Genomic DNA, 25,341 nt, shown 5'->3' with positions numbered 1-25,341 from the left:
TATAAACAAAAGTTACAAGTGTTATTAATTTTGTAGGTTGTTCCTAAAAGAAGAACATATTTGAGAAGAGGCATCCTAAAGTTTCCTGGATTCAAGAAATGGCAAAGCCTTGCTGCTTCACACAGAATGAAGACTATCATAATTATATATTATTAACATGCATTTTAAAAACTTTATTGCTGATATAGATAAACAGATCTAATGTAAAACATTAATGTGAAGAACATTGAACACCTTTAAAGCCTTAATTTTCAATATGTGTAACACTTGCTATTTAATTTTAAATTATTTCATATCAATAAACTTACTATTTTAAATCTAGATTTGCTTTTGAATTTATTTGCATAAAAGTGGATTAGAAAGTTCAAAGATTATTACGACAAAGGAAAAGGATATATAGAATATTGGAATTAAATTATAAAACTTTTTTTTCAGTTTTTAATGGCATTTTGCGTCAAATAATAGAAAAATCAATAGCGATTACAGTTTAGCTTAAATAGTGTAACGACCCCCCCCCCCTTCCATCCCCAACAAACACACGCACAGCCACCATTTAGTTTTATTAGCAGACAGTAGATTTCCTCATTTTCAAGATGCGATGAAAATAACAATATCTAATACTTTGTAAGCCAGTCCGAAAAGAAAACGCAACGGAATAATTCAATCGTTCTTGGAAATGAAAATTCCCACTGACCCAGTTCACCTGGGTGATTTTCGAAAAACGCATTTATCGCTCTCGTTTTACTTTCGTTTTTAGAGCGGGAAGTGGAGGCATAACGTGTATTTGTAGGTAAGTAAAACTATTTTGTGCAAAGAATATCGCCTCAAGCGTTGTATAAAGTAAATATTTTAGAAAAGAACATCCATCATTAAAACACGATGAATATTTACAGTCAGTCTCGTATATTATTATTGTTATGTATAGAGTTTGTGACTAACATCAACACTTGGCTATTCACGAAAAAAATATACATTGTATTTACATCTTTAATAACATAAACTTTATTCTAAGTTTTATAGCTCCTTTGTAAGAACTGTCATATTTTAAGAAGGAAAATCTTTTGTAAAAGCCACTGACAGGTTGTCGTGGTAAACATTGTACAGCCGTAAAGACCTAATGTCAAATCGGGGCACTCACAAACATTTATCTGACCTACTTATTATCGATGTACACCGTGGGCGGTGAACGATTGAGCGTGTGAAAAGCTAGTGTGTCTGACCCAAATAATAATGTAGTCAAAGTTAAGGGGGTATAATTTTCATAACTATTAGAAGCCTAGCTCAGAAGAGTAAAATTCAGTTATACAATACATTACCCATGAACTTATTGCTACACGGTACACCCTTCTCAAACCTCATCAATCCGTTCAGGTGATTGAAAGCACTCCCCTTCCCCAAGTCCCATGGATTTTCATAAAAATCAAAACGGTAAGGCTAAGTGTTTTACATAAACAGAGAAATGCATATTTTTTTTTGATATTTTATAAATATATTGAAAAAAATTGTCAATTGATGCAAAACTGTTTATCCTTTTTTCCGATACTGGACCACAAGGCTTTAGATCGCTTACAAATAATTGGGTCATTCAAAAAATCTTTTTTATATACACAGTTTTTTCTAAAGCGATCCAAAGGCCTATGTACTAGACACACAGATATAACAGCAGCAGCATTCTCATTCAGCATATGAAAATATGAAAGACAATCTGTCGATTTGACAAGAGCTGCATGAATACAGAAAACCAATAATTATGCAGATTACGTGTATCAGCACACAGACTTTAGGCAGATGTAATAACACACCCAGATCAGAATGAATATATAAAAATTGTATGCTTAATCAAATTGAAGATGAAGAACATTTCCTTATTCACTGTAGCAAATTTACAAAGAAAAGAGAAAGACCTATTTAACCTGATCTCATCTATTAGTAAAACATTTTACAGAATTGCCTGATAAACAAAAATTATTCTGGATTCTAAATTGCGAAGAACTAGGTATACTAAACTCTCTTGGAAGATTTTTACAAAAAAAAAACATTACCATAAATTTTAGGAATGTAACTTTTTTTGTTTTGTTATTTTTATTGATTATGTAAAAGTATGATACTTTCAAGTTTATGGTTTAGTAATGCATGCATATATATGATATACTGTATATATACTAGTACCCATAAAACAAGTCTTATGTTCATATAAAATATTTTTGGTATTCCCCTACTTGTATGTCTTTTCTCTCACTCAAGCAGTTCTTTCCCTCTTATGTATTTCATGTGTATGATCATAATCATTATAATTATACATTTTAAAAATGTACTTTCTTTTTACCCTTGAGGGCCCTTAATTGGTCAATAAACGAATTGAATTGTAGTAGCTACATAGTTCATCCATATAAAAACCTATATTTAAAATAAAATCATCTAGTATTTCTTCCCAGTCAAAGTACATGTATAACTAGTATTCTGAAAAATCATCGGCCCCCACCGGGATGCAACATGTACCACGACGGTTTGCAGAGCTCTTCTTGCAGTACAGCCTTAAACTTGTATAAGTTTTCTACTAACCTTATATAATAAATATCTATAATGCATGTTTAAAATGTGTTTCTTGTCTATGTCTCTTCCATATTTTATTCAAATCAAACCAAAACTAATGAATATTAATAATAGTAGATGATTTTATGTTAGTGACATCAGCGCCGATCAGGGGAATTTTTTTTTTTGGGGGGGGGGGGGGAGGGGTGTCCGCCCCAGTCAAAAAATATTCCAACCCAGAAATCTCTCGACAAGTAATCTGAAAAAACGAACAATAAAACATTAACTCCTTCCCCAAGCGTGAAAAACATATTTCGGGGTTTGGGATGGGGTGGGGGATGGGGGTTGCCTTATAAAACTTCATACCTAAGACATTTCATACCAAATTAACTCTGATCCACGTTTTCGAGGAGGTGTCAAAGGTAACTTTTTCTTGGTTTAGTATATACATTTAATAATTATGTATTCGTGGGGGGGGGGGGGCTCTAAATTTGCGCATGAATATGTTTGTCTTATTCTGATTATGTTTTATTAAAATCAGACAAAAACCCATTACCATCTACATTTATTTGTAAAAAAAAAAAAATCTCATAATTTCATAGACAACCGTGACAATGAAATGTAGGGAAATTAAAAAAAGTATTTGAGCTCAAAAGTTCATAAAACACTACAAAGATCGAAGGAGCAGAGATCAAACGTGGACCTCTAAAACATCAGAGGTGGGATCAGGTGTCATGGAGGAGTTAGCATCTCCTGCCTACCATTTATACCCGCTGTGTACATTGTCATGATAGGGAAATAACTGAAAAATCTGTCGACAATTCAGTTTATTTAAATAATGGTCTAACAATTTGTGAACATACAAAATGATGACTTTAAACGAGACTGTTGATATTCTCGTTTTATTAACTTGTTTGTCGATAACTTAGCTTATTAAAAAAAATATTCATATACGTAGAGCATGCATTTGGGTATCGAATCAACTGAGATATTTAAACCCCGTACGCAGGTGATAAAGGTATATTGCTGCATAACTTAGCATATGATAAGTAAGGAAAGTTAACGATTGAAAAGTTAAAGTCATAACGTATATCATAAAGCATTGTTGTTACTTGTTAGATTATCATTATAATTGTCTTTTTCTAGTAAAATATATATTTGTAATAAATGGAAATAACTATTGTTCATTGACAATACGTCGTCGTTGTATCTAAATGTCGAGTTGAAGGTCACAGCAAGCGTTTTCGTCTTTTCACCTAATTCATTAGTTAAAGACGGACCCTTTACAAATATAGCCCTTATAGCCCTTCTGGATCCCTAACTGAAATAGGCAAACTAAATGAGGGCTATTGTCAGCATGTTGTGTATAAATTTAGCTATTTTTTCTCATTTTAGATCTGAGTAAACAAAATGCCACGTGGAGGTGGAAGTAGAAGTTCTGGCGGATCCAGCGGTGGTGGGAGAAGTTACGTCGACAACTCGTACAACAGGAGTTTGGGACGAGTTGGAATGCCCGTGGGTTCAATGGTGGTTTCCAGCGGGGGTAGTAGATCATCCTCAGCAAGCACCAGCTTTTTAGGTTCAAGTTTTGGAGGAAGCAGTGGTAGCAGCAAGTCGTATGTCGACAATTCCTACAATCGAAGTTTGGGTAGAGTTGGTATGCCTGTAGGTTCGATGGTGGTATCCAATGGAGGTACTAGTAGTAGACCATCCTCGGCTAGTAGTGGTGTTTTCGACTTTGGCACTTCAAGCAGTGGGAAGACCTATGTTGACAATGCTCAGAATCGTCAGCTTGGCAGAGTGGGAATGCCTGTAGGATCCATGCCTGTTTCCAGTTCAGGCAGTTCTTCTTCCCCCAAAACATACGTTGATAATGAGTATAACAGAAAACTCGGAAGGGTAGGCATGGAACATGGTGCAATGGTGGTCTCCAAAGGCTCCTCAGATGAAGGAAGTTCAAGAGGAACGAAACATTATGTCGATAATTCTCTAAATAGAAGTCTTGGGCGTGTCGGTCTTCCTCACGGAGCATACGCTGATGCTGGAGAAGTTCGATTTTATAAGGATAATCCATTTAACCGAAGACTAGGACGTGTGGGAAAACCAGTTGGAACGGCAGTTTATTCGAAATCTGGAGAGGATGGTTACAAAGTCTACGCCGACAATTCAGAAAACCGTCGTCTCGGAAGAGTAGGTTTCCCATTAGGATCTAGACCCAAAGCCTCGTTTTCAGGAACGAAGCGCACATATCGCGACAATTCTCTGAACAGGGCTCTTAATAGAGTTGGAGACGAGCTTGGAACAAAACCGGTAACCTGCAGCAGGGAAACAGAGTGGATCCACAAAGCGTATCAAAGATACAGAGAAAATCCGGTAAGATCCATTTGACTTAACCTATTATACCCAACGATAGTGTTTTGATGGCTTTTTCAACCAATGTGCTGATTCATTTCTCATTGAATGTTTATTTTTTTTTATTAATTGTTAATTTTTAGGATGCAGAGATTTATCAAGGGTTACCAGCGCTGCCAGAAGAAATGGAAACGGATGCGATGGAAAAAATGATGGATCTGTTAAACAGACTACAGTTTGAGAAAGAATGGCGCGAAAAATCAAAGACAAAGCCCGTTCCGAAGACAGAAGATGCATTACTTCACTACACCGGGCCGACGGTTGAGTTTTCCGATTTAAAGCTTGGAAGAATCATCGGTCGTGGTGGATTCGGGGTCGTTCACCACGCCAAGTACAATGGCTCAGTTGTTGCTGTGAAGAAGTTGCACGTCACTCGGGTTTCCAAGCGTCGTCAGAAAGAATTCACTGAAGAGGTGAATATTCTAAGCAAGCTTGACCATTCATTCATTGTCAAGTTTATCGGTGCTTGCACAACAGCGCCGAATCTTTGTATCGTGATGGAGTACATGCAAATGAGTTTGTACGAAGCTCTGCATGTGGACTGTGCTGATCTGGCCGACTTTACCGATGAAGATCGTCTTGCCATGATCATGCAGACCCTTACTGGCTTAGAGTATCTACATGAGAAAAATGTTGCTCATTGCGACATTAAGTCAAGAAACATTCTCATCGACCATGACGGTGAGAAGTTTACGGTTGCCAAACTGACAGATTTTGGGTTGAGTATGATGAAAAATGAAACGGAGACTTCTTTGTCGTCTAATCACGAGGCAGTTCGCAACATAGGAACACCTCGGTATTCTTCGCCAGAGGTTCTTCGAGGTGAACTTTTAAGCTTAGATCAGATGAAGATGAGCGACATGTATTCTTACGCTTTAGTTGTGTTTGAAATAATTTGTGAAGAGGAACCGTTTGCCAATCTTAACGCTGCACAGCTGCGCACCCAAGTTGGCGAGAAGGGTCTTTACCCACAATTCCCTAAAGATGTTGGTCCCGATATTAATCTGGCAACACAACTTTTGGCTTGCTGGGAGAGAAAGCCATCTAATCGTCCCACAGCTAACAGTTTTCTTCGAGTTGTTAATCGCTTGTCGTGTGTTTATGAGAAATAAGATTGGTAAAATCACAAACAATGCATTTTGCTGGATCACAATATTTACATTTCATTATCGTTGCATTTTTTACGGTATTGTTGAACCTTGTTTAATTTTGACGCTTACTAGACTAGTATACATCTTTTAAATCGAATTTATGTCACTTAGCTTTTATGAACTTGTACTTTGTGTATTTACAGTTGTAAGATGATGAATTTCTGTTTTCCTTTGTTAATGTGACAAAATCATTCTGTTGTTTATTCTTGCCATCGGATATACATGTCTACTGCCAAAACCCATATTGTTGTATAGTTTTTTCAGACATTTATTTTCAGGTATAGTTCAATACTTTTCATACAATATATTATATTATGCATGCAATTTTCTACTTGTTACTGTTCATTACTACCGTAGAAGAATTATTAAAATTAAAATCACACGAACAGTGCTTATTTTATATTTCATAAGAGGGAAATGTTTTGAAAATCAAAAATCGGGTTCTTCTTCGTATTATCTTTAATTGATTCAGTGTATGGCTTGATGGCACCCTTTTTCTGTCCATCAGAACTACGCATTTTGTTTGGTTCACTTTGCGGCATTCATACAGATAATCTGTTGTTCCATTTTTAAAAATCGTAATGACGTTTAAAAATGACGCATCACAGTCAATTTAAAGCGACTCAAATTGTTATGTTTTTCAAACTGGATTAAAATTTTATATGACATTGTTGTTTTCAGATAAAAGAATGTAGGGAAAAAAGCAGAACTAAAACAAGACGTTTTTTGTTGCTTAAATTGAAACATGGGTGGAAATGGGCACCGTCTAGAAATCAGAAAGCTTTTGGGGGACATCTTCTAAGGTTAAAATGTCTCCATTACAAGAGAAATATGTGTTAATGTATAAATTGTTCAGTTACAAAATTCGTGGCAAAGGTCAAGAGATCAAAAATATTGTACCCCAAAGAAAGGATCTTTAAATATACCGGTAAAATGTGAAACCCCAAATACCAAAAGTTATTCCAAGGGAAAAAAAATTAAAAAGTGATTCAAACTCCAATTTCCAAGTTAGAATCCATGAAATCCAAGAGAATGTCACATCTCACATATGTAAAATATAATAGCCCCAGTGCTCACTGTTAAAAAAATATGGCAAAGTTTAAAATTAATGAATTAAGCTCTTTGGTACTAGTATTTATACCCATGGTAAGGTCTTGTCACAATGAATGCACATGTGAAGATTGAAAGCCCAAGCACCTACTTTCGAAGGTAATTGCAGAAGAACAAGTTAGGGCCAAGCTCCATGGTCAAGGTCAATATCTAGATATCCAAAGAAAGTTTCCGTCACAGAAAATATAAGTGGAATATGAAAGCAATCTCTCTAATCAAGCAAGGGTAATGGGCAAATTGCAAGTTCTGAGGACAAAAAGACAGACGGACAAAGCAAAAAAGTATATACCCCCCTCCCCCAACTGATTACAGGGTATAAAAAATATTTTTAAAAGCATGGATACAATTTTTAAAGTGATATTTTAAAATGCAGACCCTTACAGACTTTGAATGAAAAATGTTGCTCATTGCGGCATTAAGTCAAGAAATATTCTGTTTTCTCTGCCAGAGGTTCTTCGAGGTGATTTTCTAAGCCTAGATCAGATGTAGATGTGCGACATGTATTCTTACGCTTTTGTTATTGCAGCTCGGAGGACCGGGCTGCTCTATACATATAAGTTTAAGTGTTGATGTATGGGGATTGAGGAGGGAGAAGTTATTCAGAATTAAAGGTTTTCTAAACATTAAAAAGATTGTTAATCAGAATGTTCTTTCCCTTTATAAATTACTCGATATACACAATATATTTACATCCATAAAGTGAATCTTTAAAACTATATATGTTTTTCATACATATCGAAGCTGTTTGAAGATCAAGATTCATATCCATTGTTTACTTTATTTATTTCCCGGGCGACAATTGATGGGTACATCAATGTTTTCTTGTTTTATTTGTAATGGGGAATCGTTTGCAAAGCTGCACAGCTGCGTACAAGTCAAAAATGGATGCCTGAATTGGAATATATTTTTGGGTCTGTTTTTGTTGCAACTGATGCAAATAATAAATTTCTTAAATATTAAGAAATTGTGAACCTTCCATGATGTTCAAAGTTCTAGCTTTCTGCAACAGACCTTATTAATATTTTTAAATAAAAGATTGTTTGTGTCATCTGTCCTCAATATGGCAACGTAACTTTTCGCTTGCTGGGTGAGAAAGCCAACTGATCGCCCGAAAGCTAGCAGTTTTTATTTCGAGTAACCTGTGTTTATGAAAAACCAGATGGGTAAATTCACAAACTTTAAAGCAAAGTAAAAATTTTGTCAATTATTTGTACGTTAACCTTGATTTAACGACATTGTTAAGGCTTGCGATATAATGTCCATTATTGACATTTATTGGAACATACGAGTAAGATTGGCGAATAATGCGTGCAAAAAGTCTTTAACTTCAAATGTAGAATGATTAGATCAAATTTTGTGAACTAATTAGTAGAAATGTTTAATTGTTCTGTTGAAAATTCTCTAGGTAAAAATGAAGTAAAAGATGGGATTAGGGAAATTTGAGCTCAGATGATCCTGATTGTCAGTGTTTCATTCTTTTCTTCATATATTGTCATATTATCAAATATTCTTTAAAAGTTTACAAAAATATAAAGCGAAGACCCACTAACATAGAAAAATGTTATAAATAACATGATTAATTCAAAGCATCTTTGTTCTCTCTGATGGTCCTGATTATCAGTGTTTTCCCGCTTTTCTTCAACAAGAAATTGGTATTATCGTATCATCAAGCAAAATTTTGTCTTTACAAAAATATAAAGCGAAGACCCACTTACAAAGAAAAATGTTGTTAAAACCACATGTACTCATGATGTAGTATACTGAAAGTCATTTTAGCCGGGCTTATTGCTCAAAGAGCAATTGCCGGCTTATGGGATCCTGTTCAAGGCAGGATGTTGACCCCATAGTCGCCATTTTAAAGTTACGTGCAAAAATATAGTTCTTACTCTCAACCGCTTTTGAGATAATACAAACGCTAAATAAAGCAACAAAAATAAAACGAAGTTTTATCTATATAAAATAAACATTAGTAGTAAGTCAAAGAACATAGTTCATTAGCGTAAGGATTTTTGAGTGTTACCGTAGTTCTCTACACATACGAGGTGAAGCAGGAGAGGGAACCAGACTGGCCTGTTGTTTACATTCAGCTGCGGTACCAGATTAATTCTGATTCTGACAAAATCGGACCGTGGTGTTAGGATTGAAAAACACACTGTCGGTGTCTTATCATTTATATTGATAGTTTTAAAATAATTTTTTCATCAGAATATAAACGTGATTCATGTAAGAAATCCATTCTACTCTGTAAATGAGCCCGGCTCTCTGTACTTCTGAGTACTTTGATGTTCTCTTTGGTTCGTCCATGCTATTTAATAATAGCCGAATGATTTTATAAATTATGAGATTTTGGCAAAATGGTAATTATTGCAAATAATTTCATTTATGTGACATGTTCTTGTTTAATAATATGTTTTTTATATAACAGTGTATTTTACATAGCTTTATACTATGCAGCTATACTGTTCATTTTATTGAACTAATTATACCCTTTTCTTATTATGCCTTAATATGGGTTCAACCAATCAGAAAAAATCTTATTCATCGCGTGATCATTGTTGATCCGTTTACCAAAAGAGAAAGCATGGTTTATTGAACTGCTTAATTTTTCGAACCCACCATCCATCCCATCTGCCATCAATGCTTGTTATTTCGTTCAGGTTGACATTTTTTTGTTATATTTTACCCTTTTTTATTGTGCTCGTATTGGTTAAAGAGATTTTTAGTATTCATTCTCTAGCGCACGCTCTAACTGTAGAAGTAAAATTTTTGTACATTGTAATAAATATTTAATTTACATCCTTAAATTAATTTATGTAAAACATCTGACACGGCAGACCCATGTTAGCAATTAAGTTTCTAAATCCCGAAAATTCTTATCCGTGAGATGAAAGCAATTCTCGAAGAATTCTCTGAAAACTGATATGATTTATAGGCTCGGCCGTCGGATGCTAAGATATGCGCGTGGGTTCTCACGACTTTCACCATTCCCTCACGGAGCCTTGTCAGTGAACGCGCAAACAAAAATTCTACTGTAATTTTAATTGTCTATTCAATTTGGATAGATAAGTACGAATTTTAATTTTTGATGGTTATTTTCCCCGATAAGTTGGATCTTTTTTGTTCTTCGAATTGGAATTAAACCTTTTAATATTGTGGAACAGAACTAGCTTTGTTGGTGGAAGTATATATTTCAAAACAGTGAAGTCTACACTGATTGCGGGGATTGCAATGTGAATACCGGTATACTGACTTAAAGTTATCCGCAACAGCGGTTTAGTGGTGGCAAATTATCCTATTAATATTATCGGCTCAGATAAATATGTTAGAAAGGAAAATCGCAGATCTACGCCAATTGCAGGTGTTCTTATTTTACATATAGGAGGAAACAGAGATACACGAGATAATGAACCATTTGTGAGGGAATTAAGACTGTGCCTTTTATGCATCGCATTTTAATAAACGTTTGCACCACGCGACAATATTGCACATGTGAAAATTTGACAGCTTATGCCCCCTTTTAAAACTCGAATTTTATACACAATATCTTATAATGAACTAGAAATTAAATTCAACAGAGAATTGAAATGTCTGCTGGTACAGAAAACGAGTGTTCAATATTGGAAACTTAAAATATTAAACACGTTAAATTTCCGATGTTTTGTGATGGGGGGGGTTATTGTGTTTATTTTATTTCAAACACAATAATGTGGCTAATTTTTATACCCCATCTTTGATATCTATTGAAACAAAATTGATTGTATCTTTCAGTTGTTCAATTTTTCTGATTCTGCATTATATGTTTATATGCATGACATTCTGTGTTTTTTCATATAGTCATTTATATTGTAAATAAATGGCATTTTTCAATTCACAGAATCTTAATTTTGTTTCTTCGTATCAAACAGAGTTAAACTATTGTCAGTGGATTTACATAAATGACAATTCCATGTGTATCAGGTTACTGAAAATGAGTCTGACATTCATTTTGTGTACCTCGCAATATTGCTGCAGGTTTCCGTTGTGATTTTTCAACATAAATCAGTGTTCTTTTTTTATCTATGGTTTTTCTTGGGCGGAAGCATAGTTGTGTTCATTTTAATGCTTAATTGGCTGATTGATTTGTTATTAGCTGTTTTTTTATGGCAGGCAGCAGTTTAGAGCATTTTGTATATGTCTTCGAACCTTATGATGTTTATAAGGGAGTCAAATTGAAATTAAAAAAGGAAGAGTTATAGGAAAATTATTTCTATCTAATCATTTACTCAGAGTGCAAGGAAAATTAGATACCCTTTATAAAGAACCCTGATAAATATATGATCAGATAGACATGTTTCTATGTATTTGTGTTTTCATATTTTATTCTATTACTTGTTTCTGTCACTTTTTAAAACCATTCTATTCCCTTTATTGCATAATTTAAAAAATCTGTATACTCTAGTATTATTAGCACTATGGTTTTGGAACTGCAAAATAAACTGACAATACCATATGGTGGTATATTATTGTACTCCGCTTTCGCGAAAGCTAGGGGACATTAAATCTCGCACCCCTTTCTGTCTGTCAGTCTGTCTGTTACAAAAATTTTAATCTTGGTCAAATCTTTTGAAAAAGAAGGGATATAGTTTTAATATTTCACATATACAATACCTGTGACAAGAACTTTCCAAATATGCTATAAATTTTTGCCCCATGGCCTTGAAGTTTGACATACTCGACATTCAAAAATTTTAACATTACTTAAAATTGCCCATAGCTTTTGAGAGAGAAAAGATAGAGCTTTTATATTATCCAAGCATATTGCCTGTGATAAGACCTTTTTAAATATACTATGATTTTTATCCTGTAACCTTGAGCATGAAGTTGACGTACTTTTCAAAATGTTTCATTATAACTCTTGATTGAGAAGAGGTAGGGCTTTAATATTTGACAGATCCATTACCTGGGACAAGATGTTTCGGAACATGCTATGAATTTTTACCTTGACCATCATACTATTTTTTCTCTAGTATGATATCAAATAGTTTTTAAATTTATTATTTTGAAAAAAATTACAATAGCTACTTCCCAACTTGGTAGTGCAAAAATATAAATGCAATACCGGGTATTTCATTTTCCGGATAATATTTAATTAGAATTGTTTTGAATATTCTGCAGCTGTAAACTTGATCTTAAGGATAGTTCTTTTTCTACATTTTGCACATTCCGTCGGGTAGCATAATTTGATGCGCCGTTTTGGTATTGACTGCAAAAAAGTAATGTCACCTATTCAAATAGGAGATATCACCTATTTAGTTGCTGATAGCACCTATTCGAATGATTGATATTACCTATTCAGATTCTGAGCAGGTGATATCACCTATTGATAAAGGTGAGATAACATACGAATAGGTGATATCACCTATTCAAATTATTTATGAAATAACAACGGCTCCCAAGGTTATAGGTTTTTAAATCTTTAAATCTCATTCAATTTCACTTTCGTTTCATAACTCATCGTTCTTGGAGACAATGGATTACAGTTTGCATTTAGTTTTACGCACCTCAGTAGAACGTTTTTTTTTTTGTGTTTTTTTTGTTTGTTTGTTTGTTTGTTTGTTTTTTTTGAGGAGCTCACAAATTAATTTATTACACTTATCTATCATGTATACGATAAGAAAAATGAAAAATTGTGAAAACGCTAATAGATGTTTTATAGACAAAATGCTCCCTTTACATTATAAAAATTGAAAGGTATGTCATTCTGCTGTATACCAGTTGAAAAAAAAAACACTTTTTCGAATAGGTGATATCACTTTTTGCCAGGTAATGCCAAATAATGCCAGTATATAGCTTGTGCTAATGATATCAATGTCATCATCACGTGACAAAGATCGAGGATATCAGTGTAATATATACGTGGTTCATTTTAATAGATCTGAATTTAAAGAGGCATACATCATAATTTTTAAACCGCCGAAATATGGCATCCTCGCAATGTCAGGGACATTGATCGAGTCAACAATTTGCCGTGTTGACTCGGAACCACTGGCATAGCGAGGATAAAATATGGCTGAAATATTGCCTACTCGGCGTAAAACAACAGTAATGATCAATCAATCATGTTTTAAATTACATTTATAACCAACTTTATTACATCGATGAAACAATGCACTCAAACTATTTATTAATTAGCTATTTTATTTTTTTTAAAATTTGTTTATTAATCAATTTATAATTTATTTATTGCCTTGAAGACAGTCTGAAATAAAATGGATCACTCTTTGTACGTATATCTTGCTTCGATATGAAAACGATAAAATTTGTTTGCGCGGCCGCTTTGACGCTTTTCAACAGTTTAATTTCCTTCTCTTTATTCTTAGTCATTGATATGAGACGAATCCTGTTTTGGAGCGAAACACTATCTCCACGTCATACGTACTATATAGATTTTAATTGCTTAAGTCAGGGAAGCTGTTTCAAAAAATATAACTTGTGACAATACATGCAACTGACACTGTGACTGTAATTTTAGAAGCATACAGGAAAGAAAACAGAACTGAATTTAGTCCTAGGTAAAAGAACATTTTCCTTAACCACTCTTTTAACTTTCAGTTGTTTAGCATATAAAGTAGAAAGAGAAACATATACCTGTTTATTGTATACTGATGAAAGGTAAGTAAAATATTTTTAATTGTCTAGAAACAATATTTTGATATATAAAAATGATACACCCTTAAACCATGGAAGTAGAAACAGGGAGAAGGGGCGTGGTCCCTTCCCAGTAACTTTGCCAATGTATAGTATATTATAGAAAGCAAATCACCCCCGCTTAATAATTACCCCTGATGCCTTTTTGTTTTTTTCAAGAATTAATTTTTTCTTGGTAGTGTCTACTCATACATAAATGTTTGATTGTAACCCCCTGCCCCACACAAATCCAATTCTAATCTGTATTCTAAACGGTAAGCTTTTTTCATTTGACCTTACCTTCATCGGTGTTTCCCCGGCTATAAATGGCTGTTCTTTACACAATTATTTTTTTTAATTCCGCTAAAATTATTTTTACTGAAGTAAAATAAAACACTGACCATTGCTACTCACAGATAACAATACAGGAAGTTTGAGAACAAAATAATTTCTTTTGCATACAATATCTCCCCTTCATTGTCGTTTTGGATTTGTGTACACTGTACCAAGAATGAAACAAGAAAAAAAAAGAAGTCCATGCAATCAAAAACTAACGACCTTTAAATGTCAAACAGAGAATCAATTAGAAATGCTTTATATAAACACTATCTAAACTTATCAAGACTGTTTGACCTTTTTCGCCTAACCCAAAACAGGCAAACCTAGCAAGAGGTGTTGACAGCTTTAATATCAAACAGGGAAAGAGCACTGCACTGCAGAACTGATGACAACAATTTAATGAGAAAGGCACATTTTTTTTTCATTTTACTATTAAAGTGCAAGATAGCCCCTTTGTTGGAATTTGAAGGTCACATTTTTTTCTGTATCTCTATCTTCTTAACACGTATCTTCCATTTTCTGGTTAAAGTAGAGGACATGTTACAGAATAGAGTGTTAAGACTCGACTGATAAATACATATCAGGCATTGGATCTGTTGAAGTTTAATAATTGACCAGGATTAATTACTAGACTTAAAATGAAAAAAATTAGCGGAATTGAAAACCTTAAAAAGTAAAATATTTATTGAAATGTGCTCAAAAACTTGTGTTGTTTTTTTTCATTTTAAAGTACACATTGTGCATTTTAAACGATGACACAAAATTAACTTTAAATAAAATTATTTTACCCTTGTTTTGTGAAAAGGGAGCTGTTTTGATTTATAGGCAATTATTTATTATTGATGAAAACATTTTGACAGAATTCATTGGGACTTTATAAAAGCATTTTATCCCTTAATGTGAAAATGTATTTGGTTACTTCTGATAATAAAGATGTGTTATAAACTAAGTTATTTATATCTTATATCTTATTGATTAATTATTATATACATGTATACTGTAGTTGAAAGCAGATATAGTCTCACATTTGTTTGTTTTAGTTTGTGTAAGTTAACAGGTGACATCATTTAGATTTTTTTTGCTGACAAAAGCAATATACCACTTAATTCAGTTCTTTTTCAAGCAAATTTTTATTTACAATCAACAACTGAGTAAGCATTTCAAGCGCAGTAATTAAATCTGTCAACACTTCATTTTGTTGGGATGCATATTTTTGTCTCTGTTACTCAAAACAAAAAGTTATTCCCATTGATGTGTTGACATTTGAAGGTTATATTCCCCCATTTTCTCATTCATCTACAATATATATGAACTATTATTGTAACAGTCTCTCAATGATCACAGACAGCTATAGCTTGGGCATATAGAGTTGAAAAGGAAAGGAGGGATTGTGTTCGATTACCTGAGTAATTTTTTGAATTCCATAGCTCTACATCTACTATATAGTAACGTTCTGTAGTGTTTCCTACAATTTACCAATACCTGCTAACCTCTACGCCCAAAAGCAGAGTTGTAAATATTTACACAAAATGAGAAATAACAAACAATTAAATAAGATAGTTTTACTTTTAAAAAATGATTTAGATAGAGATTGAAAGCTACCGCATTATATAATACAAGTAAAATAAAATAAATTGATTTGAATGTAATGATTTTTTGACAGATCATTGAATATTTTGTACATTGTAGCAAACCATAAAATTTTAAGAACAACACAAAGTTGACAACATCCTGCTTGAACTAGTCATCTTTATAAAAATAAAATTGAATAACCAAATACATTTCAGCACATCGCTATTGGGATAAACTTTCTTTTAAATTCTCCATTGACTGCATGTTATATATTGACCACAAAATACAACGAAAGCACTATTTTTCCCCATTACTTATGATATGTATAATTTTTGTTCTGGTCACATTATAAAATAAGCTTGATCAAATATTGGTGAAATAATTTTGTGACTAATTGTATGTTGTTTTACATTTCGAAATTTAAACACGTATTTAGGTTTTATATAAAATGCGGTAAATGGACATTGCTATAATTTTTGTCCTATACTCGCACTATACTTGATCATTGAACAGTGAAGGGTATTTTTTGTGTTATAATTTTCAACAGAAATGGACATTGATGTTTGCGTTCTTCTGAAAGACCAATCTAATACAGTCCCACAGTGGAATTCAAACCCATAATGTAAGGATCAGCTCCTTACTGCGCGACTCAGAGCAGACACTCCAATCACTGTGCCACGCGGTGACAAAACGAATTATAAGAATGAGGTATCACAAGTTCCTCTTCAAGAAACAGGTTAAAAATTTGAAAAATAAGTAATGCATCATTGTTTAAAATGTGTTTCAAAAATCAGACATAGCAACACCATGTTTAATAAACATTTCAATAAAATATTATCCATTTTATGTTTCACAGCTGTATGATATGTTTTTGTCAGTCATGTCTATTAACACCTATATTCTGAAGCATATCTCCTAAAAGGGATATATGCATGTAAATATTTAGAAATATATCTTTATATACAAAGATAGAGATACAGAAAAAAAAATTGTGACCTTCAAATTCCAACAAAGAGGATATCTTTAATAGTGAAACCTATTTTTTAAAAATATGTGCCTTTATAATTATGTAGTTGTCATCAGTACTGCAGTACTCTTTCTCTTTTTGATATTAAAGCTGTCAAAAAAATAAACCTCTTGCTAGGTTTGCCTGTGTGGGATTGGCGAATAAGGTCAAAAAGTCTTGCTAAGTTTAAAACGCTTTATATATTATGTAGTAAAGCATTTCTAGGTGATTCTCTGTTTGACATTTAAAGGTCGTTAGTTTTTGATTGCATGGACTTCTTTTGTTTCTTGTTTCATTCTTGGTACAGTGTACACAAATCCAAAATGACAATGAAGGGGGGATATTGTATGCAAAAGAAATTGTTTTTCTCAAACTTCCTGTATTGTTATCAGTCAACGTGTTTGTATGGAGGAAATTCGAGTTTAAATCGACTCCACTCCACTGTTTTTAAAAATGTTATTTACTACACACAATTATTTTTGTTAATTTATAAAATTATTTTTACTTAAATATATATTATGGAATAAAACACTGACCATTGCTACTCACAGATTAAATACATGTACTTTACTTCAGTAAAGTGACGTTTTATTTTAGTAAAACAATTTTACTGAAGTAGAAATCTTTTACATTGTTTCCCAAAACTGGAAAATTTATCTAGAGTCTGCTTTGTCGGGTTAATTTTCGATACGTGCGTACTGAATTAAATGCTGAATTCAAAACTTATCAATGATGCAATTTCTTAAGTATCAGTCACATTATCAAGCGATGGTATATATTTTACAATGAAAAAGATAATGACATTTATTGTTTTTTAGAGCCGAAAACTATTTTTTCTAATAAAATTAATATTTTGTATTATGGCGTTTTCATTGTCGTTGTTGTCGTTGTTGTAAACTTTTCACATTTTCATCTTAACTTGAAATAAAACATTTCACCAAAATTGGCAACAGAAAGTTAAAAAATTCTCTAAAAGTATTTGTTATCAATATCTCCATTTGGATTTTCCATCTACATGATAAGTGGTGCTGTCATGAGAAAAATTAAACATTTTTAATGAAAATCTTCACCTTAAGAAACTGGGCCAGGATTTGCTAACTCACCAAATCATTCTCAGGTAGAGTAGATTCAAAATATTCAAAATATTTGTCCGAAAAGAAATTTTAATTCATGACAGCAGAAAATTTTTACATAGGAATATATAGGAAAAAAAAAATTTCTTCAGAATGATACCACTGGGCCAGGAAAGATGAAACTTTGTGGTATCATCCTAGTCACTTCCTAGTGTTAATTCAAGTTTGTTCAAGTCATGACCCCTCGGGGGTAACTCTTGCCAAAATGGCCACTGTCAAAGTTTTACATAGGAATATATAGGAAAATCTTTTATAATGTGCAGAACAGAACCATTGAAACAGGAAAGATGCACATTATGTGAATATATAAGTGTAGACAAGTTTGTCACTGTAGATGATATTACACATTTACCAGCGTATCGGTCGCAAGTGTGCTCTATTTTTACATAGGAATATATAAGAAATATCTTTAAAAATCTTCTTCTCAAGAACCACTGGGCCAGGAAAGATGAAACTCATGTGGAATCATCCTCAGGTAGTGTAGATTTAAATTTGTTCAAGTCATGACCCCCGGGGGTGGTATTCAAAATGGCTATACCAATTTTACATAGGAATATATTAAAATCTTTATAAAATCTTCTTCTCTATAACCTTGAAACAGGAAAGATGAAACTCATTTTGAAATTAAATCACATTGTTACCACGATTTGTTAAAACATGACCCCGGAAACCGTAGGGCGGGGCCAATAAATCAAAGTTTTACATAGGAATATATAAAAAATCTTTAAAAACTTCGTATCAAATCTTGAAACAGGAAAGATGTTTGGCTGTGGAATCAAATACAGGTTTAGATTCAAGTTTGTTCGCCTTTTGCATTATCAACACTGTAAATTGCAAAATGGCCGATCAAATTTTTACATAGGAATATATAGGGAAAATCTTTAAAATTTCTTCTCAACGAATTTTACTGGGCCAGGAAAAATGATTTCATTCATGTGGTATACCTATTACATTTGTAATCAGGTAGTGTTTCAAGTTTGTTCAAGTCATGACCCCCAGGGGTAGGTCAAATCAAAGTTTTACATAGGAATATATAGGAAAAATCTTTAAAAATCTTCTTTAAATGGAACATTGAAACAGGAAAGATGAAACTCATGTGAAATTTCTCTAGGTAGTGTAACGATTCAAGTTTGTAAGTCATGACCTTGGTAGGGCGGGGCCAAAATGGTCAAAGTTTTACATAGGAATATATAGGAAAAATCTTTAAAAATCTTCTTCTCATATATCATTGAAACAGGAAAGATGAAACTCATGTGGAATCAACCTCAGGTAGTGTAGATTCAAGTTTGTTAAAGTCATGACCCCCGGGGGTAGGGCGGGGCCAAAATGCCCTTCTCAAAGTTTTACATAGGAATATATAGGGAAAATCTTTAAAAATCTTCTTCTCATGACAACCACTGGGCCCTTTTCAGGAAAAATGAAATAAAAGTGGTATCTTTTATCCTCAGGTAGTGTAGATTCAAGTTTGTTCAATGTAATGATATTACCCCAAATATAGCGGGGCCAAAGTGGCCGATCAAAGTTTTACACAGGAATATATAGGAAAAATTTTAAAAATCTTCTTCTCAAGAACCATTGAAACAGGAAAGATGAAACTCATGTGAAATTATCCTCAGGTAGTGTAGATTCAAGTTTGTTACAGTCATGTGACCGGTAATGTAAAGATGTGGCCAAAATGGCCGATAAAAAATTTACAAAAATATATAGTGGAAACCTTTTTAAATCTTCTTTTCAAGTACTTTAAAGCCAGGATTAGTAATATTTGTATGGCAATACAGGTAATGTAGATTTTTCCGTTCAACTTATATTTATCGCATTGTTGCGCCATCGCATCATCGCCATCCAACTTAAATTAACTTTCAGTTCTGATCTGATATGTTTTTTCCTAGCTGATGTGCTCAGGTGAGCGCTGTGGCCCCCTTTTTTTTATTAAAATGGCATGGTTGCCGGCTGGACACCTATAATCCCTCTACGTTATTCTAAAGTAATCACCAAAGTTAAAAAATTTTGAAAATTAGGTCAAACATGAAAGTCAAGGTGTCAACAATCAAAGGAAAATAATTTAAAGTTAAAAATTAGCCATGTCTCCATCGATGCCCCACATCGCTCCTCATCGGCAAGCAATCATTAACACATCTTTCAATTGACCGATGTAAGGCCGAACATCGTCAAGTGTCCGTTGAATCTGAGGTGGTTGAGTGGTGGACAACGGACAACGGACATCGACTTTTAACATCGGCCATAACTTATTAGAAAAATTATGTACAAACATTTGACCCGTAGTATGATTGTTACAGTTTTATCAGTTGTAAAGATGTTCACCAATGTATGAGCGATGTAATTTACATCAACCGATTACCCTGGAACACCTTTTTATGATTAGCAATGCATCGCTAGGCCTTTGTCAGTGCGACCAGCAACCACGCAATTTTTATTAAAAAACGCATTGGTTGCCAATGGTATACCGCATCGCTTGATAATGTGACTGATACTTTAAAGACTACTTGGCCAATGTGTACCGATGTTGTGTATTCTACATAAACACCAGGTAAATGCATGTTAAATCGATACACGTGTTATGTGATTTCAATAAACATAATGAATGCACATTTACTTTATTAATGATTTATATTATAGAGAGAAAAATGCATTTATTTTCATAAAACTTCAATTTTTTTTTTTTTAGAAATCTTGCATCCTCTAAATCTTTCATTGAAGTTTAAAACATAAATTTTGACTCAATAATTTTTCTTCTTGTAGATAAAAGGGAAAACAATGTCATTTGAAAATGATGGATCCAGCAGTGGTGGAAGGTGTTATGTCGACAACGCATACAATAGAAGACTAGGCAGAGTTGGTATGCCACATGGTTCAATGGTAGTATCTAGTGGAGGAAGACTATCCTCAGAAAGCTCCAGCTTTTCAGGATCAAGTTTTTTAGGAATGCCTGGTGTAAACAGCGGTAGTGGTAGGTTGTATGTTGACAACTCTTACAACAGGGCACTGGGCAGAGTTGGTATGCCACATGGTTCAATGGTAGTATCTAGCAGAGATGAAAGGCCATCCGCAGCAGCCTCTCACATTTTAAGCTCTTTAGGAAACTTTGATGAAAATTACAACAGTGGGAGGTCGTATGTTGACAACTCTTACAATAGGGCACTGGGCAGAGTCGGTATGCCTCATGGTTCAATGGTAGTATCTAGTAGAGATGATAGGCCATCCGCAGCAGTCTCCCACATTCTAAGCTCTTTAGGAAACTTTGATGAAAATTACCATAGTGGGAGGTCGTATGTTGACAACTCTTACAACAGGTCACTGGGCAGAGTTGGTATGCCTCATGGTTCAATGACGGTATCCAGTAGGGATGATAGGCCATCCGCAGCAGTCTCCCACATCTTAAGCTCTTTAGGAAAATCTGATGAAAATTACTACAGTGGGAGATCGTATGTCGACAACTCTTTCAACAGGGCACTGGGCAGAGTTGGTATGCCACATGGTTCAATGGAGGTGCCCGAAAGCACTAAAACACTTATGTCCAACATCGTAGACTTTTTACATGGTGCCTATGGTGTAGACCGTGAAAGTGGTAGGTCGTATGTTGAAAACTGTTATATCGAGACATTGGGCAGAGATGGTATGTCAGTGAGTTCAAAGGCGGTATCTAGCGGGACAAATAAGCAATCTCCAACAAGTTCCAGCCTCCCAGATTTAAGTTCTTTAGCAATTACTAGTGAGAGCAGAGATCATGAGAGGTCGTATGTAGACAACTCATACGACAGAACATTTGACAGAGATGGCATGCCAATGAGTTCAAAGGAGGAATCCAAAAGAGAAAGTAGTACATCGTCACTAATCAACAAAATGATCGCAGCAAGTAAGCAATCTTCAACAAGACCAGATTCAAGTTTTTCAGGAATTACTGGTGAGAACAGAGATAATGGAACGTCACATGAAGACAACTCTTACAACAGAACATTGGGCAGAGTTGACATGCCACTGGGGTCAAAGATAGAATCTAGTGAGAGAAAAATACCATCACCAGCAGATTCAAGCTCTTCGGAAAAATCTGCTAGAGACAGTGATACTAATGAAAGGTTATATGTAGATAACTCTTACAACAGGACACTGGGCAGAGTTGGTATGCCACTGGGTTCAATGAAAACATCTAATCGGAAAAGCAGACCCTCCTCAGCGAGCCCCAGCTCTGCAGAAAAGAAGTCTTACGTTGACAATGCTCACAATCGAAAGCTTGATAGAGTAGGGAAGCCAGTTGGATCCATGCCTGTTTTCAGTTCAAAACAATCATCTGCTTCAAAAACATATGTGGATAATGAATACAACCGCAAACTAGGAAGGGTAGGCGTGGAGCATGGTTCTATGGTGGTATCCAAAAGCTCTCCTAAAAAAAGTAGTTCAGGAGGATCCAAGGTTTATGTGGACAATTCCTTGAATAGAAGTCTTGGGCGTGTCGATCTTCCTTATGGAACATCCACTAAAGTTGAAAATGTTCGATTATACAAGGATAATGCATTCAATCGAAGACTAGGACGTGTAGGAAAACCAGTTGGAACAGCAGTTCAATCAAAATCTGGATTGGATGAGTACAGAGTTTATGCTGACAATTCGGAAAACCGTCGCCTTGAAAGAGTTGGTTTTCCTACTGGATCGAGACCAAAAGCTTCATTCCCAGGAACAAAACGCAGATATTGCGACAACGCACTGAACAGGGCTCTAGGTAGAGTTGGAGAAGAGCTTGGAACAAGACCCGTTACTTGCAGCAAAGAAACGGAGTGGATTCACAAAGTATATCAAAGATACAGAGAAAATCCGGTAAGATCCATTTTCTTTATACACCAAATTGCTAAGCTCTTGGATGACAATTACAATTCTTGAAAAATGAACTTTGTTACAATAAATAAAAGCTTATCCAATATTTTGTTGTAGAAAGCAGAGATACAGTATCAAGACTTACCAGCATTGTCAGAAAAATTGGAAGCAGCTGCTGTAGAAAAAGTTATGGATCGATTAAACAGAGTACATTTTGAGAGAAAATGGCGCAAACAGTCAAAAGTAAAGTATGTTCCGAAGAATTATGGTGCATTACTTCACTACACAGGACCGATAATAAAGTATTCTGATCTGGAGATTGGAAAGCCGATAGGTCGGGGTGGATTTGGGGTCGTTTATCACGCCATGTACAAAGGCTCGGTTGTTGCTGTGAAGAAGTTGCCCTTTTCTAGCGTACCCATGTCTATGCTAAAAGGATTTAACGCTGAGATCAATATCTTAAATAGACTTGATCATCCATATATTGTTAAATTTATCGGTGCATGTATATCAATACCAGATCTATGTATTGTTATGGAGTACATGCAGATGAGTTTACACGATGCACTGCACGTGGACCGTGCTGATCTTGGTGATTTTACTGACGAGGATCGGTTAAATATGATTAAGCAGACTCTTTCTGGGCTTAAGTATCTGCATGATAAAAATATTGCTCATTGTGACATCAAGCCTGGGAATATTCTAATTGACCACGATGGTGAGAAGTTTACCGTTGCCAAACTGTCAGATTTTGGATTGAGCATGATGAGTCACGATCCAGCCAGATGTGCAGGAACACCACGGTATTCTTCGCCAGAGATTCTTCGTGGCGAATTCCTTAACTTAAACCAGATGATGATGAGCGACATGTATTCTTACGGGTTAGTTGTGTTCGAGATTATTTGTGAAAAAGAACCCTTTGCTAATTTAAGTAAAGAGCAACTGCAAATCCAAGTAGGCAGAAAGGGTCTATTACCGCAGTTCCCTGAAGGTATTCATCCTGATGTTCATCTGGAAAGCCAGCTTTTGGCTTGTTGGGATAGAAACCCAGCTAATCGCCCGACAGCAAGAAGTTTCCTTCGAGTTGTCAATCGTCTGTCCAGTGTTTATGCGACAACAGACGAGTAAACATAAACTGTGAATTATAATGAGTTGTTTGAACATTTTCGAAACATATTATTCTAATTGGAAACTGCAGGATAATGTCTAGAAGTCTAAAAGTTATTAGTTTTAATTCAAATGGCAAATTTTGCATCAATAAGTATACTTTTCATGGAAATGTCCTTCAAACAGTATAAAAGTTTTGTTTTCTTTGATTAACTTTGAAATGTAATGGGAATCGGAACCCAGCTATCTCAGTACGTACGGAAAATGCCAGAAAAGCCTATTTAAAGAAAACCATTTGTTTGGATAATCCATGTAAACTTTTGGAAACTTTTTTGCTTCGATTGTAACACATTTTTTATGGAATATATTTTTCTATCATTGATATATATAAATTTCACATGAAGTTTATTAAGGGAATGTTATGAGCACATTGTAAAACTACTAATGTTCCCTGAAAAAGCAGATTTAGGTGATTACCCCTGTGGACAAGAATACATTTTTCACGAATTAAAATTTGAAACCATTTCAGTAGTATCAAGAATACTTTAGGATTGTTAACAAATCTATAAAGCAACAATCCAAACAAGCTCTAATGTTATTTTCAATTTTCAACAAGTTAGGATTTTCATTCTTAATTAAAATTTAAAATAGAAAAATTCCATGAAATCACTTCTAAAAAAGCATAAAACAGAGAATATCAGATCAATGCTCACAAGAGGAATGTGCAAAGATCTCTATGTCACCAACAAGGTAACTTTTTGAAAGTTTTTTGGAACATTTTAACGCTGTGGTTATACTGAATTATGGATTAAAAGAAAAGAGAGGTTAGTTTTAGCAGGTTAAATCAGATCAATGCTCACAAGAGGAATGTGTAAAGATTTCTATTTCACAAAAATCTTAACTTTTTTAAAAGTTGTTTTTGAACATTTTAAACGCTGTATAGAAAAGGGAAACATAAGATAACAGATTTTGTAATACTTGCGACACAGGGGAGATTGTAGATGAATTTTGTTTTCTATTTAGTTGCCAAAAATTCAATAATCGTACGTTTAACTTTTGAAAGGAATCTGTTGAATTTTATTTTATTTTCAAGGAAAAATATCAAATATGTCTTATTCTAACAAAAACTTGAGCTTTGCTTTCATAATCAGTGTCCAGAAATACTGAAAATAACATTCATTTACTATATATAAAAACATGTATCTAGAAATGATTGTAATACATTATATATTGAACAAATGATTGTATAATTTATGTATATGTATTACACACAAGATTATTTGAATGTAATTACCCGGTAAGCAATTTATGATTCTTATGCTTTATGTGGTGCCTTTGCAAATTGATGTAATTGTGTTTATTTGTACGATATATGCTCACTTGGGCCAAATGCTCAAATGAGTTTTCCGATCGACACTTCTTGCTGTTGTAATCGTCGTCGAAAACTTATCCTCTTCTCCAGAACCACTGGGCCAGGCAATTTCAA

The 25,341-nt window shown here is 34.1% G+C and overlaps 2 protein-coding genes across 2 annotated transcripts; both read left to right on the top strand.

Annotated features, from left to right (window-relative positions):
• The first annotated feature begins 3,939 nt into the window (after window positions 1–3,939).
• LOC134262159 (uncharacterized) lies at window positions 3,940–6,428 on the top strand. The gene is made up of 2 exons (XM_062744551.1): window positions 3,940–4,905; window positions 5,028–6,428. Exons 1-2 carry the CDS (start codon window positions 3,943–3,945, stop codon window positions 6,054–6,056), a joined length of 1,992 nt encoding a protein of 663 aa, XP_062600535.1. The 5' UTR covers window positions 3,940–3,942; the 3' UTR covers window positions 6,057–6,428.
• A 14,268-nt stretch (window positions 6,429–20,696) lies between these two features.
• LOC134262154 (uncharacterized) lies at window positions 20,697–23,876 on the top strand. The gene is made up of 2 exons (XM_062744544.1): window positions 20,697–22,751; window positions 22,866–23,876. The coding sequence occupies exons 1-2, from the start codon at window positions 20,697–20,699 to the stop codon at window positions 23,874–23,876; spliced, it is 3,066 nt and encodes a 1,021-aa protein (XP_062600528.1).
• Window positions 23,877–25,341: the final 1,465 nt, after the last annotated feature.

This window comes from Saccostrea cucullata, unplaced genomic scaffold, assembly GCF_032062105.1.
Source record: "Saccostrea cucullata isolate Sc308-1 unplaced genomic scaffold, CSIRO_AGI_Scuc_v1 ctg1661, whole genome shotgun sequence".
In the NCBI taxonomy this organism is placed as follows: Eukaryota; Metazoa; Mollusca; class Bivalvia; order Ostreida; family Ostreidae; genus Saccostrea; species Saccostrea cuccullata.
Note: the sequence above shows the minus strand (reverse complement) of the source record. Positions and strands in the feature narration are given on the sequence as shown.

Coding starts and splice junctions, on each gene's coding strand:
- LOC134262159 (XM_062744551.1), top strand. CDS start 3,943: ATGCCACGTGGAGGTGGAAGTAGAAGTTCTGGCGGATCCAGCGGTGGT. Junction 4,906..5,027: donor AAAGATACAGAGAAAATCCG/GTAAGATCCATT, acceptor GTTAATTTTTAG/GATGCAGAGATTTATCAAGG.
- LOC134262154 (XM_062744544.1), top strand. CDS start 20,697: ATGTCATTTGAAAATGATGGATCCAGCAGTGGTGGAAGGTGTTATGTC. Junction 22,752..22,865: donor AAAGATACAGAGAAAATCCG/GTAAGATCCATT, acceptor ATTTTGTTGTAG/AAAGCAGAGATACAGTATCA.